The sequence below is a fragment of the Periophthalmus magnuspinnatus genome, chromosome 9, assembly GCF_009829125.3.
Source record: "Periophthalmus magnuspinnatus isolate fPerMag1 chromosome 9, fPerMag1.2.pri, whole genome shotgun sequence".
Classification (NCBI taxonomy): Eukaryota; Metazoa; Chordata; class Actinopteri; order Gobiiformes; family Gobiidae; genus Periophthalmus; species Periophthalmus magnuspinnatus.
Window position 1 is genome coordinate 17,341,293 of NC_047134.1, and position 24,214 is coordinate 17,365,506.

At 39.4% G+C, this 24,214-nt stretch overlaps 2 protein-coding genes across 2 annotated transcripts in view; both read left to right on the forward strand.

The window, feature by feature from the left end:
• The window catches only part of rnf10 (ring finger protein 10), a 30,661-nt gene extending 11,313 nt beyond the window's left edge, over positions 1-19,348 (forward strand). The window contains exons 20-28 of the mRNA XM_055224231.1: positions 709-4,182; positions 4,331-4,456; positions 14,788-14,888; positions 15,694-15,832; positions 15,906-16,056; positions 16,597-16,733; positions 17,117-17,259; positions 17,342-17,428; positions 17,598-19,348. Coding sequence (XP_055080206.1) covers positions 709-4,182; positions 4,331-4,456; positions 14,788-14,888; positions 15,694-15,832; positions 15,906-16,056; positions 16,597-16,733; positions 17,117-17,259; positions 17,342-17,417 — 4,347 coding nt within the window. The 3' untranslated portion in view covers positions 17,418-17,428; positions 17,598-19,348. The remainder of the gene's footprint in view (positions 1-708; positions 4,183-4,330; positions 4,457-14,787; positions 14,889-15,693; positions 15,833-15,905; positions 16,057-16,596; positions 16,734-17,116; positions 17,260-17,341; positions 17,429-17,597) is intronic.
• Positions 19,349-20,212: 864 nt separating this feature from the next.
• Positions 20,213-22,529, forward strand: crybb3 (crystallin, beta B3). Its single transcript, XM_033973274.2, has 6 exons — positions 20,213-20,277; positions 20,803-20,900; positions 21,107-21,225; positions 21,402-21,534; positions 21,629-21,771; positions 22,145-22,529. The coding sequence occupies exons 2-6, from the start codon at positions 20,826-20,828 to the stop codon at positions 22,389-22,391; spliced, it is 717 nt and encodes a 238-aa protein (XP_033829165.1). The 5' UTR covers positions 20,213-20,277; positions 20,803-20,825; the 3' UTR covers positions 22,392-22,529.
• The last annotated feature ends 1,685 nt before the right edge of the window (positions 22,530-24,214 follow it).

Below are 24,214 nucleotides of genomic sequence, written 5' to 3' on the forward strand. Positions count from 1 at the left end.
AGAACTATAGAGTAAATATGCAGTGAAACTTGAGACAGTCGCCACATTGATTATCCCATGTGGCCGCTGGTTATGAAACACAGTGAGACAAAATGACTGGGAAAAGGTCAACACACAGAGGCTTTATTACAACCTGCACCACACCCACTCTTTTCAGAAAGGGCGGGAATAAGAGGAGACTATACCATATCACAACTGACAGCTGAAATTATGAATGCTTTTCTGTGATTTATCTGTTTTTAAAGGTGTCTATGAAAACAAAATGTTTTTGATTTTGGCACTCTAGGGGTTTTTCTATATCTGTAATAAGGTAATTTGGCAACACAGGAAGTCTTTCTTCCATGTGTTGCACTATTCTGAATACATAATGAAAATTAATTAATAATGAAATAAGATTATTGAATTGATATGTAAGGTTAAGCCTCATGTGATATGCAGGGTAATGCATCTGCCAAAGCTGCAAGAATACATTTAAGATTATTATTACTTATTTCATTTAAAATATATGTTTTAATACTATATACCAAAATATACATTTTTGTTGTTATAGTTTATAGGTATATGTGTGTATATATATATATATATATATATATATATATATATATATATATATATATATATATATACTTATTTATAACATTTACAGTGCACTGTTGTCTTTATTGAATAATGTCAGTATCAATTATTTGATTGTTGTTGTTGTTTTAGGGGGAAGATTCAGCCAGGACACCTAGTGATGAAAAGACATTTGTGGATTTAAAAGACTTCCCGGATCAAATGAAAACACCTATGTCTGAGAGGCCTGACTTGATGTTGTCTCCAAAGGAAAGCGAAGCCCTGACAGTTCGAGCTTCTGTGTTTGAAAATGTCATAGAAAAGCACAATGTTTTGATGGTGGATGAAAATAAAAATGATAAACCAATACTTGATAAAACCAATGAAGAGGGAAAGCTTGTCACTGCCACCTACAAGGAGCCGATATCGCCGTCAGGGCCAGTTTGTATAGTGCATGCATTTGACACTGTCCCAGCTGCAGAGGGGAGCACAGTGATCAGTGAAAACATCCCATCTGCCCAATGGGAGGACAAAGCCATGACGCTACGTTTAAGGCGCTCAGAAGGGACAAAAACCACACCTGACAAAACAAGTCCAGAACCAATTTCAACTGCCCCGAGATATCTACGAGTGGGGGCCCTGCCAAAATGGACCTTAGATGATGACATTGATATGGAGACAGGAATGCCAAAAGATAAACCAAGAGATTTTGAGGTAGAGGATCCATCTGCTGCCGCTGCTAAACGCTTGAAGACACAACAGACAGAGGAACAAGCAAAACCAAGAGCGACCTATTTTGCCTTGACTGGACAAATGCAGGAAACACTCACAACCACATCGGTCGCTGCAGATAATGTGTCTTTTTCTGACCCCTTTGCCCAGTTGAGTTCCCAAGGGAACGTTTTACCGTTTAAAAGGAATCCATCTTTAGATGAAACCTTTAATAAAATATCTGAAAGTGATGCTGATAACATTCCCAGTAAATCAAATATAGAGGCTCAAAGTGAAAAGCAAAAACAACTTCAAGTGGAAAGAGAGGCAGAGTTAGAATATGGCAGATTGAAGGAGAGGGAGATGCAGCGTGAGTATGAAAAGCAGCGGCAGAAAGCATTTGAGAAAGAGAAGCAGGAATTTGAAGAAAAACAACGTGTGCTCGAGATCCAGAAGCAGATCGAGCTGGAACGACAACAGCATCTCAAATTTGAAAAACAAAGACAACTTGAGCTCAAGAGACAGAGACAACTTGAAATGGAAAGGCAGAAACAATTAGAAGTGGAGAGGCAAAGGCAAAATGAATTGGAACGGCAGAAGCAGGTGGAAGTTGAAAGGCAAAAGCAGGCAGAGCTCGAGAGACTAAGGCAAATTGAGTTGGAAAAGCAGTGGCAGATAGAGCTTGAAAAGCAAAGACAGCTTGAGCTAAAAAAGCAGAAGCAGGAACTTGAAAGGCAGAAACAACTAGAATTGGAGAATCAGCGACAAATAGAGATGCAGAGGCAACGGCAGTTAGAAGCTGAAAAACAAAGGCAGATGGAGCTGGAGCGACAGAGGCAACAGGAGCTGGAGCGACAGAGGCAACAGGAGCTGGAGCGACAGAGGCAACAGGAGCTGGAGCGACAGAGGCAACAGGAGCTGGAGCGACAGAGGCAACAGGAGCTGGAGCGACAGAGGCAACAGGAGCTGGAGCGACAGAGGCAACAGGAGCTGGAGCGACAGAGGCAACAGGAGCTGGAGCGACAGAGGCAACAGGAGCTGGAGCGACAGAGGCAACAGGAGCTGGAGCGACAGAGGCAACAGGAGCTGGAGCGACAGAGGCAACAGGAGCTGGAGCGACAGAGGCAACAGGAGCTGGAGCGACAGAGGCAACAGGAGCTGGAGCGACAGAGGCAACAGGAGCTGGAGCGACAGAGGCAACAGGAGCTGCAGCGACAGAGGCAACAGGAGCTGGAGCGACAGAGGCAACAGGAGCTGGAGCGGCAAAGACAAATGGAGCTGGAGCTGGAGAGGCAGAGAAATATTGAACTTGAAAAGCAGCGACAGACAGAGCTTGAGAAACAGAAGCAAATAGAAGCTGAACAACATAAACAAAAAGAGATAGAAAGGCATAAGCAAATTGAACTTGAAAAGCAAAGGCTAATTGAGCTTGAGAGACAAAAATTGCAGGAGATGGAAAGAGAAAAACAACTGGAGCTGGAGAAAGAGCAACAGTGGCAGTTGGAGAAGGAAAGGCGCGAGTTGGAGAAGCAAAGGCATCGTGAGGAGGAGCGACGTCAGAAAGAGTTAGACAGAGAGAGAAAACTCCTGGAGAAGCAAAAGGAGAGGCAGAGGATGCAGGCTGAAGCAGAGGAGCAGGAGAGAAGGCGGGAACTTGAACTGCAGAAGCAGAGAGAAAGGCAACAGGTGCTTGAGCTGGAGAAACAGAGGCTCAGAGAGAAAATGGAAAAGGAACAGGCAGAAAAGCTCCGTCAGATGGCTCTAGAGCAGGAGATGCTGAGGCTGAGAGAGGTGGAGAAAGAGAGGGAGAGACAGAAGGAGCTGGAGAGAGAGATGGAAAGAGAGAAGCAGCGGGAACAAGAACTGCAGCGACAAAGAGAGTTAGAGAAACAAAGGCAAAAGCAACTGGATATAGAGAGGCAGGAGCTTGAGAAGCAGAGGATCAGACAACAAGAGCAAGAGAAAGAGAGACAAAGAAGGGAGGAGCTGGAGAGGAGGCAGCTGCAGGAGTTTGAGAAGCAGAAACAGGTAGACAGGCAGCAAATACTCGAGCTGGAGAAACGCAGACTTAAAGAGAAGATGGAGAGGGAGGAGGCAGAGAGGATGAGGCAGATCGCCAAACAACAGGAGGCTGAAAGACAACGCCTCAAAGAGAAATTGAAGAAAGAGGAGCAGGAGCGCATCAGGCTGGAGTCTGCAGCTCTCAGACCCAAAGTTGTGGATCTAGACTCTGTTCTGAGAAATGAGCAGTCCAAAGGCTCGCCTCGTGGAGACCCTTCCACACGATGGAAGGAGCCATCGCTTAAATCTGAGCAGAACCTCAGACCAGGCATCCTGGACATAGACTCTTTCAATACTCTGAGTCAGCCCTCCCCCACTAGAGACTTGTTTCCAGTGGCTGGTATTCAGGAAGTAAACCCACGAGTACCAATTCCGCCACAAAACACAGCAGGCTTACAAAGTCCTGTTTGGACTACTTCTCCTCAGGATCCGTGGGAACTGCGGTCTGTAGAGATGTCTGTGGACAAACCAGAACAACCCAAAAAATCTTTGGGCAAAACCAGCTTAGAGCAGCTGCTGCTGAGGCAGGAGGAGCGCTGCCAGGCCCCTCAGAGGCGCTGGTCCGGTTTTGTGGTGGATGACCCGTTTCAGATGGGACCATTCTCTGGACTTGAAACCAAACCTGCAGCAAATACTTCTGCAGTCTCTATAACCTCTCCCTCTGAGCAAGTCTGGCTCCACAAAGAAACACCTCAAGGGCAAAGCCGGGCTGAAGGGCAAAGCCGGGCTGAAGGGCAAAGCCGGGCTGAAGGGCAAAGCCGGGCTGAAGGGCAAAGCCGGGCTGAAGGGCAAAGCCGGGCTGAAGGGCAAAGCAGGACTGAAGGCCCAAGTCAGAGGAGGACCCAGGGCTCTACGGTCAGTAATAATATTTATGTTCATAAAACATATATTAATATCAAAATACTAGAGAACATCGATGTAATGTGTTGTTTGATGAGCCCTGTTGATAAGAAGATAAAAGCAATTCCCCACAGTGTTTTGATGACTTTTCCCCTGTTGCTAGGAGCTGAACAGGATCCGATCCCGCAGCATGTTAAGGCGCTCTGCTCCTTCTAGCAGTGCGGTAGAGAGCAGTTTGTCCAGGATGAGGAGCCGCAGTGCCCACAGAGACCAGGTCCGAGACGGCTTGGTAAGTCTCACCAATACATTGGATTTATTGCCTCTTTGTTCTTGTCCAGTGTTGAAAAGCAGAGAGAGAGTAAAGATGTGAGTCCTCAGTGAGATATCAGTGAGTCTGGTGCTGAAAGGTCAGACGGCAAGAAGCAGAGGAATGTAGTTAGTTGACTGGGGACTGACAGGTGACTGCTCTGCTGCTCTCTCATGGGATATAGTGGTGACTAATGCTGAAAGACCGGCCTCTGTGTGTTTCCTCCGCCCACTGTGTGCTCAGATACAGGGAAGTGCTTTCAGGGCTAGTAAATCAGAATTGGAGAGTTCAAATGGTTAATGAGTAGCTGGTGAATTAGGCACATTTAGCACATATCTGTCAGAGAGTCCGAGAGAAAGTACTGCTGTGAAAATGTGAATGACCTGCAATTACAAGGATAGCAGTCTTCTTGTGGGGCAGTTTGTCATCACTATATAAAGTCAGTGAGCAAATATAGGAGAATAATAATGTAACAGCCAATTGTTTGAACCATTTCATGTATACAACAGGATTGCATGACTAGCCCATGAGTGCAGAAGTTTAGGATACTGTCTGATGATAATTGCAGCAGTGTTCATTGAGCACCATCTAGCGGCCACAGTTTGAAATAAATCATATTAATGCAAGAGCACCTGACATTTTTTGTGATAAAGTTGTTGCATACATTATTAAAATGACTGTTTGGTATTGAGCAACCATATGAACATTTATTGTATGTAAATATATTTTTTACAATTTTGATGAAGTGAATGAAAATTTCATTGTCCAATAATAGCTTATTTAATATCGCCCAAATGTATACCTTTACTTTATCCATTTTGTATACCTGTTTTGATGATTTGACTGATTACGATGGCCTAATTTGCTAAACCACACAGTGGTTTTGTATGAAAAAAATAAGGTTGCTGGGGGTCAGTCTTAAAATGGTTCCCTTCATATTTGACAGGAAGAACTTTCTCAGTCAAAATGGGTGAGAGAGTGTCAACCCCTGCCCCTGTGGTCTGCCTCAAGAGTACTAGCCCCTCTTATATTTTCACACCCAGTTTTGTTGTTGTGTTTTTATGGACTCAATTTTAAATGTTGAGAAGCAAATTTCAAATATTGGTAAAATTAGCTTTTTTCAGTTAAGCCAGATGGCTAAATTAAAATCAATTCTAAGATGCAAGAACTTTATACACTCTTTTTTAAACAATAGACTGGATTACTGCAACTCCTTGTTTTGAGGCCTCCCACAATTCTCCTTAAACAGGTTACAATTGATCCAAAACGCTGCTACGAGACTGCTCACTGTCCTAAAAAGACAAGCTACATCACACCCATCCTTGCCCAACCCCACAAAATAAAATGACTTGATCTGCCAATATAATGATATGGATAAACTGAGACACACAGTCAAATTTAAAACGACTACTAATAAAATCTCAAACATTCATCACACAATTTTACATGATATATGCCTAATATTACATATTTTGGCAAAATGTTTGTCATAAAATGCAAGAAATACATTGTTTCGATATGGTGTTATTTAGTTCTCACTCCAGGTTCCAGTTCCTGGCATGAACCCACAGTGACTGACAGTGAAATGAGACAATAACTGTGTGGAAGTGAGATCATTTAGTTGAACTGGAGGGGTATGAGCCTGGTGTCGGGGCAGAGCAGAGAAGATGGGCACTATGCTGGAAGCTGTGTTATATATATGGTCCAGCTGCCTGACTCCGAGGTGCTTATGGGTAAGAGCTTTTATAGTGTTAATACTTAAATGACCAATTCAGTACTTAATGTAGTGGCTTTTTCACATTTTAGGATTGTATAGGTTTTGTTATGCTGTTGTGGTTTGGTTCGATGGCTGCGTGGTGCTGGCTTTTTGAATGATGACGTCAACAGATGGAGGGAAGTGACCAGCTGTGACTCACTTTCCATTTGATGATGCTGTGTGTTATGGTCAAGGGGAATTTGAGATATTACCAGCAAATGTTATACAGTACTGTATGTTGTGAACAGAAACGAAATTGACAGGAGGTTGTCTAAGAGCTGGAGGTTTATCATTCATTCAGTTAGATGCCACAACGTTAAAATAGAGCAAAGCTGAATATAATTGTCTTCAAAAGTTATCAAAAACAGGAAGACAGGATAGACATTTTACACCTTAGTAAAACAGCAGCATATATGTTTAGGCTTTTCACTTTTAGATGGGTGATGTGCAGAACATGATTTTTTTTCTTCTTTTGTGTGTTCTCCATTTTGTCATGTTTGGGGAAGAGGTACAAAACATAATGAGTTTCAGTACTTCAAATACTTACAGCAACAGTGCTGTACAGTACAGCAGAGACTATTATGAAAACACAGGGGTCTTTCTCTCATATTTTTAAATGGAAAAGAAATTCATATTAGGAGATTTTGTGTGTGTGTGTGTCTTGATTGTTTACAATGCCAAAATAATTAGCAAAATTGTTGGATATTTTAGAGAGGAGGAACATTTTCATCTTTCATCATTCCCATAGCTGATCCCATTAATCTGCAATGATGTCAGAACTAACATTAATCGGCATGTCCTCTATGTAGCCAAAAATCAAAATTACAACAGTAATGTTGCAAAACTGGATGTTGCTCACTTTTGTCAATACAACCACTCCTATTTGCTAGAAGTGCATTGTCCTTTGTAGCTATTAAATCTATTAATATGACCATACACAATCCCATTACTTTCTATTTAAGCCTCTCCATTTCACACCCATCAACAAGCAGCATCAACAAACCTTTTATGTTAGTTAGTTAACTGGGTTGTTCCCCTGCTCTACACGATATACTCAGGATTCGACCAGAACTACACCAGGGCTAAACCAGAACTTGACCAGTAATAAACTCGCACAATACCAGGAATAAATCTGAATTGCACCAGGTCAGGACAAAGCTACTTTCTGCTTCTCGCTATTAGCAACCAGAAGCTAATTTTGGGCTTAGTTGTCAGTTGCCCCCCTCTCCTCTCTCCCCTTGTCTACCACTGACACAAGCTGGAGGGACAAGGCATTGCAACCCATATATCACGCTCCCTCCCTCCCTTCTGCCTGCTGCCTGCAGACTGGATAAGGGACCTCCCATTCTCTCCCCTATGTCACTCCACTCTCTCTCTCCCTCTCTCTCTTGCTCACTCGCTCTCTCTCCACCCTGTTTCTCCTTGACAGCGGTGAGTCCTGTAGCAGCATTGGTGGTGGTGACGCATTTTCTGCTACCTGCCCGTACCTGCAAGAGGGGACAGGGAGCACATTTTTTCCCACCACTTGCCTCATTGCTTTTTTGGAGCGGACTTCACCCCATCACAATTTATTTTTCATGACTTGTCCTCTGGCTGGCTGCTTCCTGGTGTAACACAGATGACTACAATAACTACCTTTGGAGCATTTTACTGTCAGGAAGTATAATACAGATTAATGTTTCATCTTTGAACTGGGAATTGCGAACTGGATTGGAGAGCTGTCATGACTGCATTAACGAAGGAGCACGAACAGCAGTGTGAGCTTTCTGATTAGGTTGAAAGAATAGTGTATAGATGCATGTGAATAAATTAGGCAAGTGAAAGTTTGTGGGTTATTTGAGGATGTGATAGCTGTCAGCTCTGTCAGTAGTATTTGCAGTAGTGTGAGTCAACTTAACATGAAAGCTGGGTAAGACACCTCATAACTTAAATGCAGAAGGTGCCGAGTAGAGACGGCAACCTCAGATAACCTTTGGATGCTTTCTGGATTTGGTGTAACTGGCATATCATAGCTCGCATATCCTCTGTGCTTCGAAATAGACAGGAGAAAGCTTTACAATTCGCCAAAGACCGACAGCGTGGAGCCTGGACAGAGATGAGTTGAGGCATAGCCCTTTATAGCTCCAGTGGGGATGAATGTGACCAGAGCCTTGTCCAGTTACAATACGGAGTCCATATTATCATCTGCATTGCTGTAAACATCAACAGCTATAGCCTACCCTGCGCCGGACTCACTCTTGTTGTGCTTTCTGTGACGAAACACTGGTGCAGTATTGCCTTTGCACCAAATAATACAACTGTCATCATACAGAGGGCAAATTCCACTCTAATGCCTCTTTTTGGATTTGAATACCTACTCCAAACGGACACTTAACTGATATAGCTGTTCTGATGGAGTATCTGGGGGACAAGATTACGGTAGCCCAGTCCCAGATGTCGGGATGGGTTGGAAATGTCCGCCGATCGCTCCATGGGGCACTCAGTTTTTTAAGGACGGGCCAAGGTGAAGATGGGACTGGGGACTTTAAACGGACCAACTCGCTACGGTCTCTGGCCTCACGCAGCCGAGAGTCCATCCGGAGGTTTTCACTACGCAGCCAACAGCGACTCTCTCTACGGAGACGCACAGCTCCCAACACCCCCACTGCTGTAAGATGGCATGCCTATTTGTACATTTAATGAAGAAATACTATTGTTAATTACACTGATGTTGAACTAGTCAATGCTTTTTCTGTGCTGTTCCTAAGCCCGGATACATGGAGAAGTTCATATCAGGCCATCTGTTCAACTTCAGATATATATATATATATATATATATATATATATATATATATATATATATATATATATATATATATATATATATATATATATATATATACTTTTTTATCTTTAAATTAAATAATTAAAATATTCCTTGCTAAAAGGAGACTTAATCAGGCCAAAATTAAAATAACTTAATATTAAAACAGTAAACAGGTAAATATAAAATGCAGTGAGTCACTTCCAAAGCCTGTGTAAATGTAGGAATTATATTAGTAAAACCAAATCGATATGCTAATCACTGCATGGGGTTTGGCTGCTTACACCGGAAGGCAAAAGGATGGGAAAAGGAAAGATGGTTCAAACTAAGTGACACTGCAGCATTCAGTGGAGGTCTGAAATGTCACCCTGTTAGCAGCTGCAGTCTCACAAGTCATTTGGACCCAAGCCAAATATTTCAACATTTTAGGAACCTATCCATCTGTCTCGTTATGCCCTTCTTAGCTTTTATGTCAACAGCCCTTTGTCCATGTGGTGTCTTGTTGATATTTTAAAGGTTTTCTGTATTTGCCAAATTTGGTTGTCAGTTTAGTTCATCTTTTGTAATGCTGGTTCTTAAGCTCTCTCTGTATTGTACCTCCATGTACGGCAATGGCCACTGCAATACTGTAGTCATTCCTATCTTTAGGTTACGCCTGTTTGAGTCAGAGCAGCTAAAGATAATTTTGTTTTGATGGTGATCTTGTGGCTGTCAAGTGGAATATGTCTCAATTAAAAGTTATGAAGATTAGTGAAAAGAGAAGCAAGTTAGTAATCGTCACGATGCAAAATGCCAAATTCTTTATTCTACTGACTCAATTTTTTTTTTTTTGCATGGTTATCTAAGTCAATACAATGTAATTTCACCCCATCAGTTTGCTTGTGTATGCAAGTGGAAATGGACAAAATGAATTATGGGATGTGTCTCTGACCGAGATAGACAGATTCACGGTCCTTTTAAGTTCTTACATGCCATTTGTGTCAGATGCTAAATGTATGTATAAATATAAACCACCAACTGTCTGTGTTAACCAAGCCCTAAAACCAATTGCTGGAAAAATGTCAGTCTTGGCAGTTAACATATTAAGCCAGTGTAGAAATACAGTTAAGCACAAAATAATTTATTACAAAAAGTAAGGGAACGGGAGAAGCGGTTCTTGATCTGAGTGGAAAATCAATAACAAGTTAACAACTAAGATGGAAAAGCTAGAACCATTGATATTCAAAATTGTGAAAAAATGTGAGTCATTATTCAGTCTTAAGTCAAGTCAGGTTTTACATTCCACCTCTGGGCTATTTTACCACAAAACCTTTATAACCATTTTCTCTTCACATAGCACTTGTACATTATAAATACAAACACCAAAGTGTGGTTACCCCAAGTCCATTTAAGACCAGAGCTCGACATGAGGCTTGTGTCCATTTGTTGCCTTCTGTGGCTTGTTGTTTGTGGATATCTCTAGGATATTGATATTGATTAGTGCTGAGTGCACACAGAGCAGACTTTCCCACTCCACCCAAAGCACAAATCTGAAAGCACTTGGAAATTAAACATTGTACTTCAGTGTGAGGTGTTTATGCAGTGCTGCACCCTCTGCCCTGAGAAATTATGTGAGGGCAAATCAGGTAAAATGTTGACATTTTTACCTACTATACCTTGCTTTTAACAGTTGCTAAAAGACTTTCAAAAAACAAAACAAAAAATAGCACTAAGGTGCTAACAGTTTGAAGTGTTAAATGACTTGGTGGAAGCTTTCTGTGTTGTCTTAGGACATAAAGGCATTTGTTTCAGTCATAAGTTGACTTTGTGAGAATTGTGATAATCAAATGTCATTACAATGTCAAAAGTCTTTGGAGTATGCTCGCCAAGCAGGAGTGCACAAGACATCATTATATACAACTAAACTTCTAACATCCCTTCACTCCTAATACCTTTAAAAGCTCAGTCCCTGTTTTCCCTTGTAGCTGCACAGTTACTTAGTGAATCACTTTCCAATTTGTCATTGAGGTGTGGAACAGTGTTGGAGCTTGTCTGTGGTAATGCAGGGACTCAGATTGGTTTGTTATCAGGCTAAAGTTTCCAAGGCCTTGTCCCTACCCTTTCCTCCAAAGATTGTCATTCAGCATGGTTCAGTGATTAGACTCTCTCCTTCATCCCTCCATTCATCCGCTCTTTGTTCGTCCCTTTACCCGAACGCACCCTTCCTGTGCATGTCTGGCACTGGATAATGTTATTAAGGAAAAGACTGTGTCCCTAATACAGCTGTTAATCACTGCTACAGTGGGCCTTAGTCATGCCACTTTGTGTTGTGTTTTGTGTCTGTGACAATCATATTACTTAGGTAAGTCTTGTATGGCAATTTTTTACTATGGTCATAAAGGCATTTAATCATTTTTACTAAGGTTAGGTGTGGAAAAAGTACTGAATTTAAATTTTCTGTCCACATAGTTTCATTGTTTTGTTAAGACATTTATTTTTTGTGGGCCCATGATCTTGAAATGTTGGTGTGTATCCATATGACCGCAAAGTTTGTAATAACAATTGTAACTATTTTACTACAACTGCAACTAATTTATGTTGTGCTTGATGAGCACTTTACAATCAGTATAGTGGATTTTAACACAAAAAACACACAAATGATAAGGTCCGTAAAGCACATTGTCTTAGAGGCTACAATATAGACATGCAGGGTTTTGTTTTTTTTTATCTGCCACCTTATTAGTGACTTATTATAGACTTACTTTCTTGCATCCCAAGATCAGCTGATGAATTTTAGTAGTTTCTTTACTATTATTACTACGGATATTTATTATTACAGAAATAGATACTTGTTGAAGTAGAATCACTGTGAACACTACATCTTTACCATTATGATTTAACTCAGTTACAGTGTCTTTCCTCCATTGTTTTAAGGGCATTTGTACACCATTGGGATAGACTCACTGCAGATTTGACCATAGAGTGAAGCTTTAAGATTACTAAAAGCCTCTCCAAGCTCTGTGAAATTACTTCTGGTGAACTTTGTAAGTCAGTGCCCTAAGCTTTTGTACAATGGTAGCTGTCTGTAACATGTTGGAGCAAATATTTCTCTTTATGCGGATCAGGTGGGTGTGTTTCGGTTGACTAATACATACTTACACACAGCACAGGAATTTTTATTACACGATTTGGCTTCTATATTATTTGTTTTTTGTTTATAGTGATGGCAGAGAGATCACAGCTTTTTAAATGTGATTGATATGATTGATAAGGAAACATTTGCGCAGGAGAGACATGGTCAAAACAAGACCAAAGCATGCATTAAGCTGATGTTATGTAACAGATCAACAGCTGGTTTAGCTTTAAGTGGCTTTAATGTGTTGTTTTAGTGTAGTATATGGACTTAACATGCTATTTGGAAAGTCCCAGTACTACGGTTTTCAGAACAAGACTGTGTACTGGAATTACTCATTTTATTTAGCAATATTTAGCAATACACTACAGATGTGACATGTAGTTATTAAACCAAAAGTAAACCAAATTTCAGTATCATAAACATGACTGAGAAACTGCAGAGGGGGCATAGTGAATACATAGATAATATGATGCTGAAATTAACGTTGCAAAGTCCTAGTGCCAATGTTTGTTTGTGTGTCTGTTTTTCATTATTATTATGTTTTTGGTAGGAAAATAATAATTCAATTAGCTAGTGCGTGTATACAGATAGGCCTAGTATGCATCAGGACAGAGTTGTCTAATCTTGCATGATAACACAAATTTTATCAGGGGCATAGCATATCCCTTTGCTGGTTCTGTTTTTTGAGGGACACAGACTTTTTGAAGATACATAGATTACAAAAACATTTCAAACTGATTTCCCTTATTTATACATCAAACTTTTTCACAGTTAGCATGTTTAATCTGCAGTTTAGATCCGTTACTCTTCAATAATGCAACTACCCTTGGGGACCAATCCTCATTGCCATTCTCACTGCTCAGCTTCCTGCCAGGAGAAGGTTTTTCCTGATAAGTGACATCCTGCCCTACTGTTGTGCTACTCCTCTAAACTTGAGTTACCTTAATCTCATGCTCCTCATTTATCTGAAGGCTGGTGCCAGCTCATTGTGTAGTGAATGTGAGAACAAGAGGCAGGAGGAGGACTGCATGGGAGGGCGTACAAAGTGTATACTTGTATATTAACCACACAAGCTTTCACTTGGAGCTATCATGGGGTTCAGCTTTCTGTCATATAGTGCCATTTTGAGGACAGTAGAGCAACCAAAAAGATATATATATATATATAGTAAGAGAAAATAGCTCTGTCTTTTGGGTAAAATGTGTAGCAGAAATGTATATGTTAAATATTATCTCAAAAAATAAAAAGCCTTTATTACACTTCCTCGGGGGGTACCCTTGCAAAGGATCACACCTATTTCCAACTGAGCACCTGTTTTAGAATATTTTTTCAAATATCTATCTATTTGGCTAGACATGTACCCACACAGTACTCCTTATGATTTTCTTTCTTGATATACGGTTTTGCTTAGAATTTTTAATTGCTATGGCAACGGTCCCAACTGAAACCTATGGGTAGGTAATAGTCCTCGAGATTGTAAACACAGTGACTCTGTTTCAAATAGTCCCTTAAGCAAAGCAGACCACAGTGTCAGTTGAGGAATTTGCATTAGTCACCAAATTATAAATAAGCAATATGTATTTGTCAACTTACAACCATTCATCATATGTTTAATACTAATAAAGAGGTAGTTGAGGTAGTTCCAGTATTTGCTGTGTTTAGAGTAAATCTTATCCATATATTTGTTCTCATTTGCGATGGTTCTTTTTTTAAACTAGTATAGTAATTGTGTAGTCCTATTTTAGACCTTTTAATTTACACCTGGTATTTTTCAGTTTTAGACCCAGTTTAGATATGGTGGTACTCAGAAGGCCAAATATTTTCTTAAATGTTACTGTGTGAAAAGTTTAAGTATCACATTATTTACCTCATTTGACTCTGGTTTGTTGAAAGTGAAATGTTATGGTTTCACTATGACCATAAATCCTACTTCATTAGGTTAACATTAGCTAATAGAAGGGACTACCAAATCCGTATGCCAACAAATCATTGTTTGTGGAGTCTAGATTTTTTACCAGCTCTCACTTAGAAAAAAAGCAGTGTTGTCTTGTATATACACTTGTGGAAGGGGCTACTACCACTATATCCAGGGCGATCAGAATAAGCCCACGCCTTTAGGCAGCCACAGAGGAGGACAGAAGGAGTCTCTTCAGTGTCTTTTCTCGTATGTAGGCCAGGGTTATCAGTTCATGCTTGGACCTGCCTGTGTAAGCGGAGTGTGATTTTGAGACAGTGTGTCCTCTGTACCAGCCTCATTAAAACAAACATGGTTCAGTTCACAGCGCCACCCTCTTTGTGCTAGCTATTGTCCAAACTTTGTAAACTCATACTTTGATAGATTTCATTCCATTTCCATTATTTAGCTGGTTGTGATTACAATTAAATATTGTTACTTTAAAATCACTTGAGATAAAATTGTTGATCTCCTCACATTAAACTGTCTAAAATAGGTCAAATAAATTGGACCAATCCTAAAATCTGATAAATGTATGTGGATGGACGGGCATCTGGCGCAAAAAAGAAAATTAGAAATCAGAACTTTTTCTAATAGACTATATTTTTTAAAAGTGCACAAACAACATACATACATACATACATGTCATTAATTGGATTGTCTTCTTTGATTTTTTTTTTTCCAGGTTCAACAAAAACAAGATGGAAGCACAGAAGATGAGTCAAAGGACCATGAGACCGACAGTCAGTACGGGACCTGGGAGACAGGACTGCGTTCTGAAGACAGGTAAGCCCCAGACTGCTTTCACATTCTATTGCATAGATGATATGGCAATGTTCAATATTGGAGCTGGTGATTTAAAGCTGTATTGCATTATTTTACTGATAAATACCTAAAATAGAGTAGAAATATCTATCCGATTAAGTGTAATTGTTTGTTATGTAGTCTGTCTGGTGTGGTATATTCAAATATTATTTATTTTTGTGTCAGTGATTTGATACAGACACAATGTAATCACTGGAAATCAAGAGAGGATGACATAAATTAATGAGCACATAAGCAGCAGTTAGCAATTTACTTAATCCTAATCATAAATATTATATTAAATACAAAAATGGCTACAAACCTACCATACTGTATGTCAAATTATTAGCCTCTTTATATTTACCAATATAATGTAATATTATATTATTTTTACTGTCATTCATTTGACGAAGAGACGGTATAATGGCAGGAAATTAACTAGCTACAACTAGCATACTATATTTTTAAAACCTCACCTTTACGATCATATACACCAATGCAAAAATTTCTACAATGTTACCCTACAGTATTGTGGCTAATTATTACTCTACTTATTTATACTAATCATTTGTAAGACAGTAAAAATTAACCCACTTGCAAAAACTTTTAGTTTGTACTGTGAATTTCTTTGGTCAAGTCCAGTCATGGTGTGTGCACGGTTTTCCGATGTGTCACTGTCCTAAATGATACCTTTAGCAGCGTGTTGCAAAATGCAAAGGAACAACACAGTAACTGCTTAGTGTCACTGTGGTTACTAAAATAACACCTGAACTTTATTTTGGTGCAGCCTAACACCAGCCACGCCGAGCTCTGAAAGTAACCTCAGCCCCTCACACGTAAAAGCCACCTCACCACAAACTCCTCACCTGGACACAGATGCTATCGACGGTGTCCCACCCTCCTCTGAGCTGCTGCCTTTCCCAGATGTAAGTGGACCTTTGCTTCAACTCTGCAACTTTGTGGAAAGCTATTGACTGCTAATGTTTTATTTTGATCTAGGCTCAAGTCACCTTGTTAGACAATAGTGCTCAGCGTTCACGTGCTCAGCTGGGAAAGAAGCGTGCTCCCCGGACCCGACCGTCCAGAGCTGCTAAACAGACTCCGGCTGAAGGAGGGGCCTCTGACGACTGGATCTACAAAGACTCCACAGGTTAATGCATATAATCATAGGTGTAGGTACATACAGTGAAGTAATTTTTCACTACTGGCCCTGCAGCCTCTAAAACCATTTGCTGTAAAGAACATGGGCGTGTTAACAAACAGAGTATATGGCCACACAATGCATCATGTTTTTTTTTGCTATTATAATATTAGAAAATAACAATTGCAATATTGATGTTAATTTGAATAATTTATTATTAATTATTTAAACCATAAAACGCAAATTGTAGTTTAGACCTCATCCTTGTGTTCTCATTTTAATTTAGTCATTTTTATTGTCTTACTTTTTATATTGGTTTTAAATAAATTCAATTTTTTTCTCTGAATTACATTTAATTGGTCATACTCACTCACAATGCTGCAGATTTTATGTTTAAATAATTTCATATATTTTCTCTATTCTTGCATATTGCTACAGAACTAAATTAATGCATCACGTAGGACATCATCTACAAAAGAGCTATACGTCTTACTTGAATGCAGCTATCTTTACATGTCTAATAAACTAACGTCACATATCGTGTTGCAGAGGAGAAGGTTGAAAGCAAGAGGGAGGACTCAGACTCCGAAGAGCAGCACAGAGGATCCGACGCTGGTCCCATTGCTGCCCCCTCTCAGCCTCAGAGGGTCGCCCTGTTTCCTGGAATGGATCAGTCCGCTTTAATGGTACAACAAATTTATTCACTTAAACTAGGGCTGCAAGATTAATTGTAATCAAAACTTAATGTGACATAACATAATCTCAGTTTGAATAGATGCAAATATCTACAATGCATAAAACTGCTAACCTGTACTAACATGTTCTGAAATGTGATCGTTCTATTAGCTTGTCAGTTCAAATCTAATCACAGTCACAATGCTTGTCAGAAAAATCACAGTTTTTCCCAAGCCGTTCAGCCCTAATCTACACAACTTCAAACACTTTTATGCAAAGTACAACATGCATTATCTGGTTAACATGCAATCAGTTAGAACAAATTCTCTTGAAAAAAAAATTTCTGAGAAAGTTGTTTAGTTTTTGTTGTTTGTAATTTTTGTCCATCTTGTAGGCTCAGCTAAAGAAAAGAGGTGAATCTGACAATCAGACAGATGGTTCTACCCCTACTCCGTCTCATCTGTCCCGCTCTCCCAAGTCACCTTTCCTTCCTCGGGCCACTCGTGTACTGCCCCCTCCTGGTGGAAAGGAAAATGGGTAAGTACATGTGTGGTATAATACAGGGGTTTTGAATTTGTTAATTTTTAAAATATGTTGAAAATGTTAAATGTGTCTGTAGTGAGGAGGATTCGCCCCAGTGGTTGAAAGAGCTGAAGTCCAAGAAACGCTTGAGCCAATATGAAAGTGAAAGCTAATACATATTCAGGTTTGTGCATTTTTATTGTTTGTGGCCTATATCTGATTTTATCTGATTAAAAGTAAATAGATAGTTGAAATATGGTTCACTATTGAATCTTAATGTAGCTTTTAAAATGAAAATCAGTTCCACAATGATGTACTTTACTGTAATTTACATTTTGTTTGTTTTGTTACAGATTGCCTTAACAGAGAATATATGTAAAAAAACAAAAAACAAAAACAAAGCCTTAAAAGTTTGACCCGGGATCCAAGAGGGGTAACTATTCTGCTGCTCATGTATTTTACTTTACGCTCTGGTCCTGCTGAGGTCAAAATAAATGTGCATGGTGCCTTTTTATATGAAAGTCTTGTGGAGAAATTATACAAAGACAAAATACATCTACCTACTCTGATTGTCTTGTCAATGGGAGATTCTTGGGATAGACTGAAGAGCATAAATTACATAATGGGACCACTACAACACCTCTTTCATAGGATAGGCTTATTCTGATGGACAGTTTCAGTTCATTTACTTGATTAGTCCACACTAAATAATACTGTATGTGCATAATTGTGGTTGTTAGTTGCAGTCATAAACACATTGCCATAGGATTACACTGAAAATAGAGAACAAAAATCCCTGTAGACGTGATTGTCTGCAGGCCTGTATCATACTGTATGTTATAATCATGAGAGGTTATATTTGTATCAGAGTAAATAAAGTCAAAGCTAGTTTTGAATGAGCTAGATGCAAAAATATTATAGATTTTCATTTTATTTTGTAACACTCCAGAACAGTGTCAGTTGCTGCAAACTGTATATTAATTTACTTCTCTGAGTTGAAGATGGATATGAGCTCTGTATGGCCAAGTGAAAGTACATCTGTCAATCATGCACACTCCTTGTTAGCACAAACATTATCAATCAAACAGTGCTATTTAGTTGCAGCTAATTACAAATATTAAGCCATACACCCACTCCAAAGTATCTTCTGGTAAACTTCAATATATGTTCAATTTCTTGTCTACTTTCTTTTCCAAAAAATGTACAATGTCTTTGTCTTGTCTGCGTGCATGCACAATCCTTCAATCAGGAAATGCTCAATTTACAAGTGCAGAGTGAAGCTTTGCTGGTTTACGTGTGTGGACTAAAGGGTTGTACAGAAAAACACCTTATATCCAAAATTGGCAATTGTGAGAATATTAATGGTATGGAATTATTTGGAAATGCCACTTTGACATGGCTGAAGAATTGGGATGGGATGAGATTGTGGACTTAGTCTCGTGTCTCGTCTTGTGGGAATTGTATCCCAGCACTACTAAAGAAGCGAAATTGTATATTTATTACTCAAGATCTAAATCAATGTGTAAATAAAATGAACCAAAATTGTAACAAGGTACTTCTTAACAATACAATCGAATAAAATGATCTCTGACACTTGCCAAAATCCTAATATTATTGCGATGTATTCCTATTGAGTTCTCTAATGTTGTAATCTGCCTGTATTATCCAAACTCATTCAATTCAAGTTTCAATTCAAGTTTATTTATATAGCACATTTAAAAACAACCTCAGAAAAAACAAACAAACTCATGACAATTTTCAATCAACTACATTGCAATTATAAATCATTGCACCACATCCATCCTCTTGCAAAATACTATCTGTCTCTTTACTCTGTGTCTTCAAAGCACTTTGTCACTTGATGCACTACAGCACTGATCGGACCTGTCGATTTGGCCATGTCTTGTCTCCTATATTTGGGTGAATGCATTTCTCCCTGATATAACTGTGTACAATAGGTTTTACTTATATAAATGTGAGGGTTTATTTTTATGTCTTTCTTTGTGCTTTTTTATTTTGAGAGTAAAGATGTATAATGCACTGTGTTGTTCTGGCCAGTGTCTAAAAGTGAAAACATTCTTAATAAAATTGACTTGACATAAAATGCTGCCTCTATCAATTATTTGGTGTTTTTCACTATAGTGCTTTAATTGTGGAAAATAAATAACCAAACAGCAATGACACTTTAAATTGGGTCTATATAAAAAGTTATAATATATATAATTTCCATTTTAAACAGCTTCTCCAATTCACCCAGACTGGAACGCTCTTCCCACCAACTTAAAACTGCAGACTATTAATGTCATACAACCTTTAACTTGTTTAATTTCTTGATAAAACATTTCAAACAATGCATCTGGTTTGTCCAATGTAACTGCTATGTCCACATAAATAAATAAATAAATAATACACTGACAAAAAAGACTCAGTTGTAACTATACTTTGTTTTCTTTTTTCTCAGTGCCCTGTAGGCTAACATAATGTTGTCTAATGATGTGAGTAGATGCATTGTTAGTAAGCGTACATGTAACTTCGAGGTCCTGGTTTCCTTGGCTGCATGTTTAGGGCCAATCTGACGGAAAAATACAAATTCTTGTGAGTGTAAGATTAGACCAGTCCCATCATAGAGAGCTATTTTAATTCTATGGTTTTGGAGGCTGGCTGTATTTCTATGTACTTGGGTGTATAGTTTGTTGGGGCATATGTTTTTGGTTACTGCTGAGGGCTGCTGTTTGCTGATTCCTCTTGGCTCTCAGTCACGGTGCCCACACACACACACACACGCCCCCAGTGGCAGGTCGCCGTGGAGCGGGCAGAGCAGCGGGTGCCAACAGCTGCCTATTGAGAGGCACATTACGGACACAATGTGAGGTAAAGATCTGCTGTATCAACACCTCCCTCTGTTTCTGCTGCTGTGGCTGAAATAAAACATAAATAGCCCCCCAGACCCTGTTCTCCACCGGGGCGATCCCACCAACCAAACACCAGGTGGCACAGACAGAGGGATAGAACAGCCACAACAGGCATATCCAGGTAAAAAAAAAAATCATTATATTGTTAACTCTTGTTCCATTTATTGACACAATGAATATATTTGGTAATGCTTGTTATAAAAGTCAATTAAGATCTAATTTGTAGTAGAAGGAATATAAGATGCCACTCAACAGGAGACTATTCAAATTAAAGACACAATTTTAGCTGACATTTTCATCTTTGATCAAAAATATCATTTTCAGGGGACCAACTGATGAAAACTCCCGTGAATTGAGTTAAATTGGAAAAACTGTTAAAAATATTATCTGTATATGACTATGATATCCATCTTGTTCTCAATCAAAAATCTTATATTATCAAAATATTTTCAAGACATTTCCAAATAAATTCTTAAAAATGGAGAGAGTATGTATATTTACATGTTACACGTAGCTATACTTAACCCTGAGCTGCTATGGAAAAATATGTCTCATAAACTATTTTCTTCGCAATAAGTTTTATGTTCTCTTGAGCATGTCCTGTCTCCTTCAAATTTTACCAGTTACTTTTGAAACTGTTTTATAGTGAAGGAGCAGAGGACCGGGAGGATGACCGAGCAGCAGGGTGCCCCACAGCAGCTGGCTGCAGGGAAGAGCCAGGGAGGAGCCGGGGCGTCCTATAAGGTACAATACAGATTACAATTAGTACTAGCATTTTACTACACACACTTTTTATACACTTTAAAACTAAAGTCTGTTTGTTTTCTGAAACACAGTTGTCCTGTTTTTGTTTTAAATTGATCTTATTATAAATTAGGCTTGACTAAATGATACTACTTTACTGGCAAAACATTTAACCTGATGAAAACACATTTGTCTTTGTGGCACAGGTGATGCTGTTTCAGTTTGAAAATTTCCAGGGCAAAAAGGCAGAGTTTTCATCTGAGTGTAAAGATGTAAATGAGAAAGGTCTGGAAAAGGTGGCATCTGTGATTGTGGAGTCAGGCCCGTAAGTAATATATCTGCACATATTTATCACAGTAGTAAAGGTATAGTTGTAGATTCTCCTGTGTAATAAATCTGACAAATAACACTTTAAAATATCATATAGTATAAAAACAATGAATAAAACTAATATAGTATATGGTTATGAGTTTCTAACCCATTGTCTGTCTTTGCCTGTAGCTGGGTTGCCTACGATCGCCACGGTTTCAAAGGAGAGCAGTTCATTTTGGAGAAGGGTGAATATCCGCGCTGGGACACTTGGACCAACAGTCAGAACAGTCACTTCCTGCTCTCTCTCAGACCTCTCAAAGTGGTATGTCTATCTAAGCTCGGAAGCTGCGTAGGTGAAAATGCAGATTATATAATGGATAATATAGAAGGATTTCCACCTCCCTCTTCACTTTCAGGACAGTGCTGACCACAAGCTCCACCTGTTTGAAAATCCTGGATTTTCTGGACAGCAGATTGAAGTGGTTGATGATGATGTGCCCAGTCTTTGGGGGCTTGGATTCAAAGATCGAGTAGCGAGTGTAAAGGCCCTCAATGGAACGTAAGATAGTTGTTATACATCTATATCTATATATCCAATAATTAGTATGAGAAAATTCAATAAATGTAAAATTACTCCAAGATGATTTCACTCAAATAAACCTTTAAGCCATTTCAATACAATACTGAATTTCAAAGCCAGACCAAATGCTCTGTAAACACAAAACTGTACCGGAGCCAAGTCAATTATTGAATCAAGAAACTACTGAGTCATTTTGAAATATTACAAATAATCATGACAAATTACACCCTGAAATCAAATAAATTACAGTTATTAAAGTGTAATAGGTGACTTCTACGTCCACCTTTCTTTCATTTTTTATTTTTTTTTTATGTTGGGTGCTTATATCCTAAATCTAACTTATTTATTTCAGATGGGTTGGCTACCAGTATCCTGGCTATAGGGGGCGCCAATTTGTTTTTGAGCGGGGAGACTTCAAGCATTGGAACGACTGGGAATCGCCCACCCCTCAGATCCAGTCGGTGCGACGTGTGCGAGACATGCAGTGGCACAAGAGGGGCTGCTTCATCCCCCTGGACCCCTCTCCTGCTCCTGTCCCAGATCCTGATCCTGCCCCTGTCCCACCCCCTGCACCCTCTGCCAAAGCAGGACACCCCTAATCATACACCTGTCCCACCTGGAGACCACTGCCCTCTGAGATGCCCTGTGCCTGCCCTCTGCTCCCATTCTAACATGACGAAATGCTGCTTATGCCCCGTGAGGAGTGCTATGTTTTGAATAAAAGCTGTCTGACCTTCTGTTTGTTTGTGATGTTATAGTTGTAAATTGACCATGTTGGAAAATGATATTATAGATATTAACACAAATAAAGTAGCTCTCAGTGAAAGAAATCATTTAAGATGTGATTTTTTTTGCACTTGCTTATTACACATTTGCATTTCAAGAACACAGCTTGACAATATTAACCTGCTACAGCTAAGGAAATTATGTCACATTTCCATTCAGTGCAGGATATATTCAAAAGAACTCATGCCTCTCCAAATCCAGAACAGGTGTGTCCTCAAAGTGCTTTATAGAAATGCATAAAGAAAAACAAGTTATAGTTATTATATTATATAATACAATATATTATATTGTTATTAAGCCACTGGTCTAACAGGTTGCTCCATCCATTGGCACTGAAGCATAAGTCAAAGGCAGAGGACACAGTTAATCAAGATTAAGACATTTGTTGAACCATCTTTTCTTAGATTTGGGTGTTCTCTTTTTGCCATAGATCAGTCAAAACAGTACACCAGTTCTGCTGAGATTTTGAGCCTGGTTGCCCTTCGAGTTTCAAACAGATTAATTGGTAACACTTGGTTAATTGTTCTAGGAAAAAAACAGAATTTTATAACAATAAATATCTACCAGTTGCTATTCTTAACAGTCAAGGTTTCCACTAGGCCAAACAATGGAAAATAAAATTGATAATAAAACATTAACTGTTCATTGTCAGTAATGATACATGCAATGTGATAATGATCAGGTTGATAATAGTCTTGATTTTCAACCAGTTTGTCAGGACACATAAGAGTGCCTCGAGCGATTTCCAGGTGTGCCTTGAAAAAGTCCTCTTTCAATTACCTCAAGTGATTTACGCAGTTAAACAATCTAATGATTGTGGAGTGCCCTCTGAAAAGAAACCAAGACAACCACTCCCAAATCTAAAGAGACAGACACAGTGGCACAGACCACATTTGACCAATATTTTCTTTTTGCTAATCAATACGGTAGGTTTAATTGTTGGTGCTAAACTTTTTTCTTGTCTTTTCAACAACAAACAAAAGTGCTATAACTAGAAAAGATTTAAATAGTCTACAATTTAAATTATCAATCAAGTTTTATGGTTCCTCTTCATCATTATAATGGCTAACACCAACTAACCAGTATTTGTTTTCGAGTTGAGTCCAGACTACTAAACCTGTACTGTACTCTCACTCTCTCTCTCTGTCTGTCTCTCTATCTGTCTCTCTCTCTGCCTCTCTTTCTCTGTCTGTCTCTCTCTCTCTCTGTCTTTCTCTCTCTCTAGCTATCTCTCTTTCTCTCTCTACCCCCTCTCTCTTTCTCTCTCTCGTTCTCCCTCTTTCTCTGTCTTTCTCTCTCTCTGTCTATCTCTCTCTCTTTGCCTCTCTCCCTCCCTCTCTTTCTCCCCTCTCTCTGTCTCTCTCTCTCTCAGCCTGTCTTTCTCTCCCTCTTTCTCTGTCTGTCTCTCTCTGCCTCTCTCTCTGCCTCTCTCTCTCTATCTTTCTCTCTCTCTTTGTATGTCTCTCTCTCTGTCTGTCTCTCTCTGCCTCTCTCTTTTTCTCTCTCGCCCGTCTCTCTCTCTGTGTCTCTCTCCCTCCGCCTCTCTCCCTCTCTTTCTCTCTCTTTCTCCCTCTCTCTCTCCCTCTCTGTCTCTTTCTCCCTGTCTCTCTTTCTCCCTCTCTCTCTCTGTTGCTCA

What these genes read in the sequence shown, in the direction of transcription:
- crybb3 (XM_033973274.2), top strand. Translation starts at nt 20,826, where the DNA reads ATGACCGAGCAGCAGGGTGCCCCACAGCAGCTGGCTGCAGGGAAGAGC. An exon ending in CTCTCAGACCTCTCAAAGTG is followed by an intron (nt 21,535 to 21,628) that starts GTATGTCTATCT and finishes CTTCACTTTCAG; the next exon opens with GACAGTGCTGACCACAAGCT. An exon ending in GTAAAGGCCCTCAATGGAAC is followed by an intron (nt 21,772 to 22,144) that starts GTAAGATAGTTG and finishes TATTTATTTCAG; the next exon opens with ATGGGTTGGCTACCAGTATC.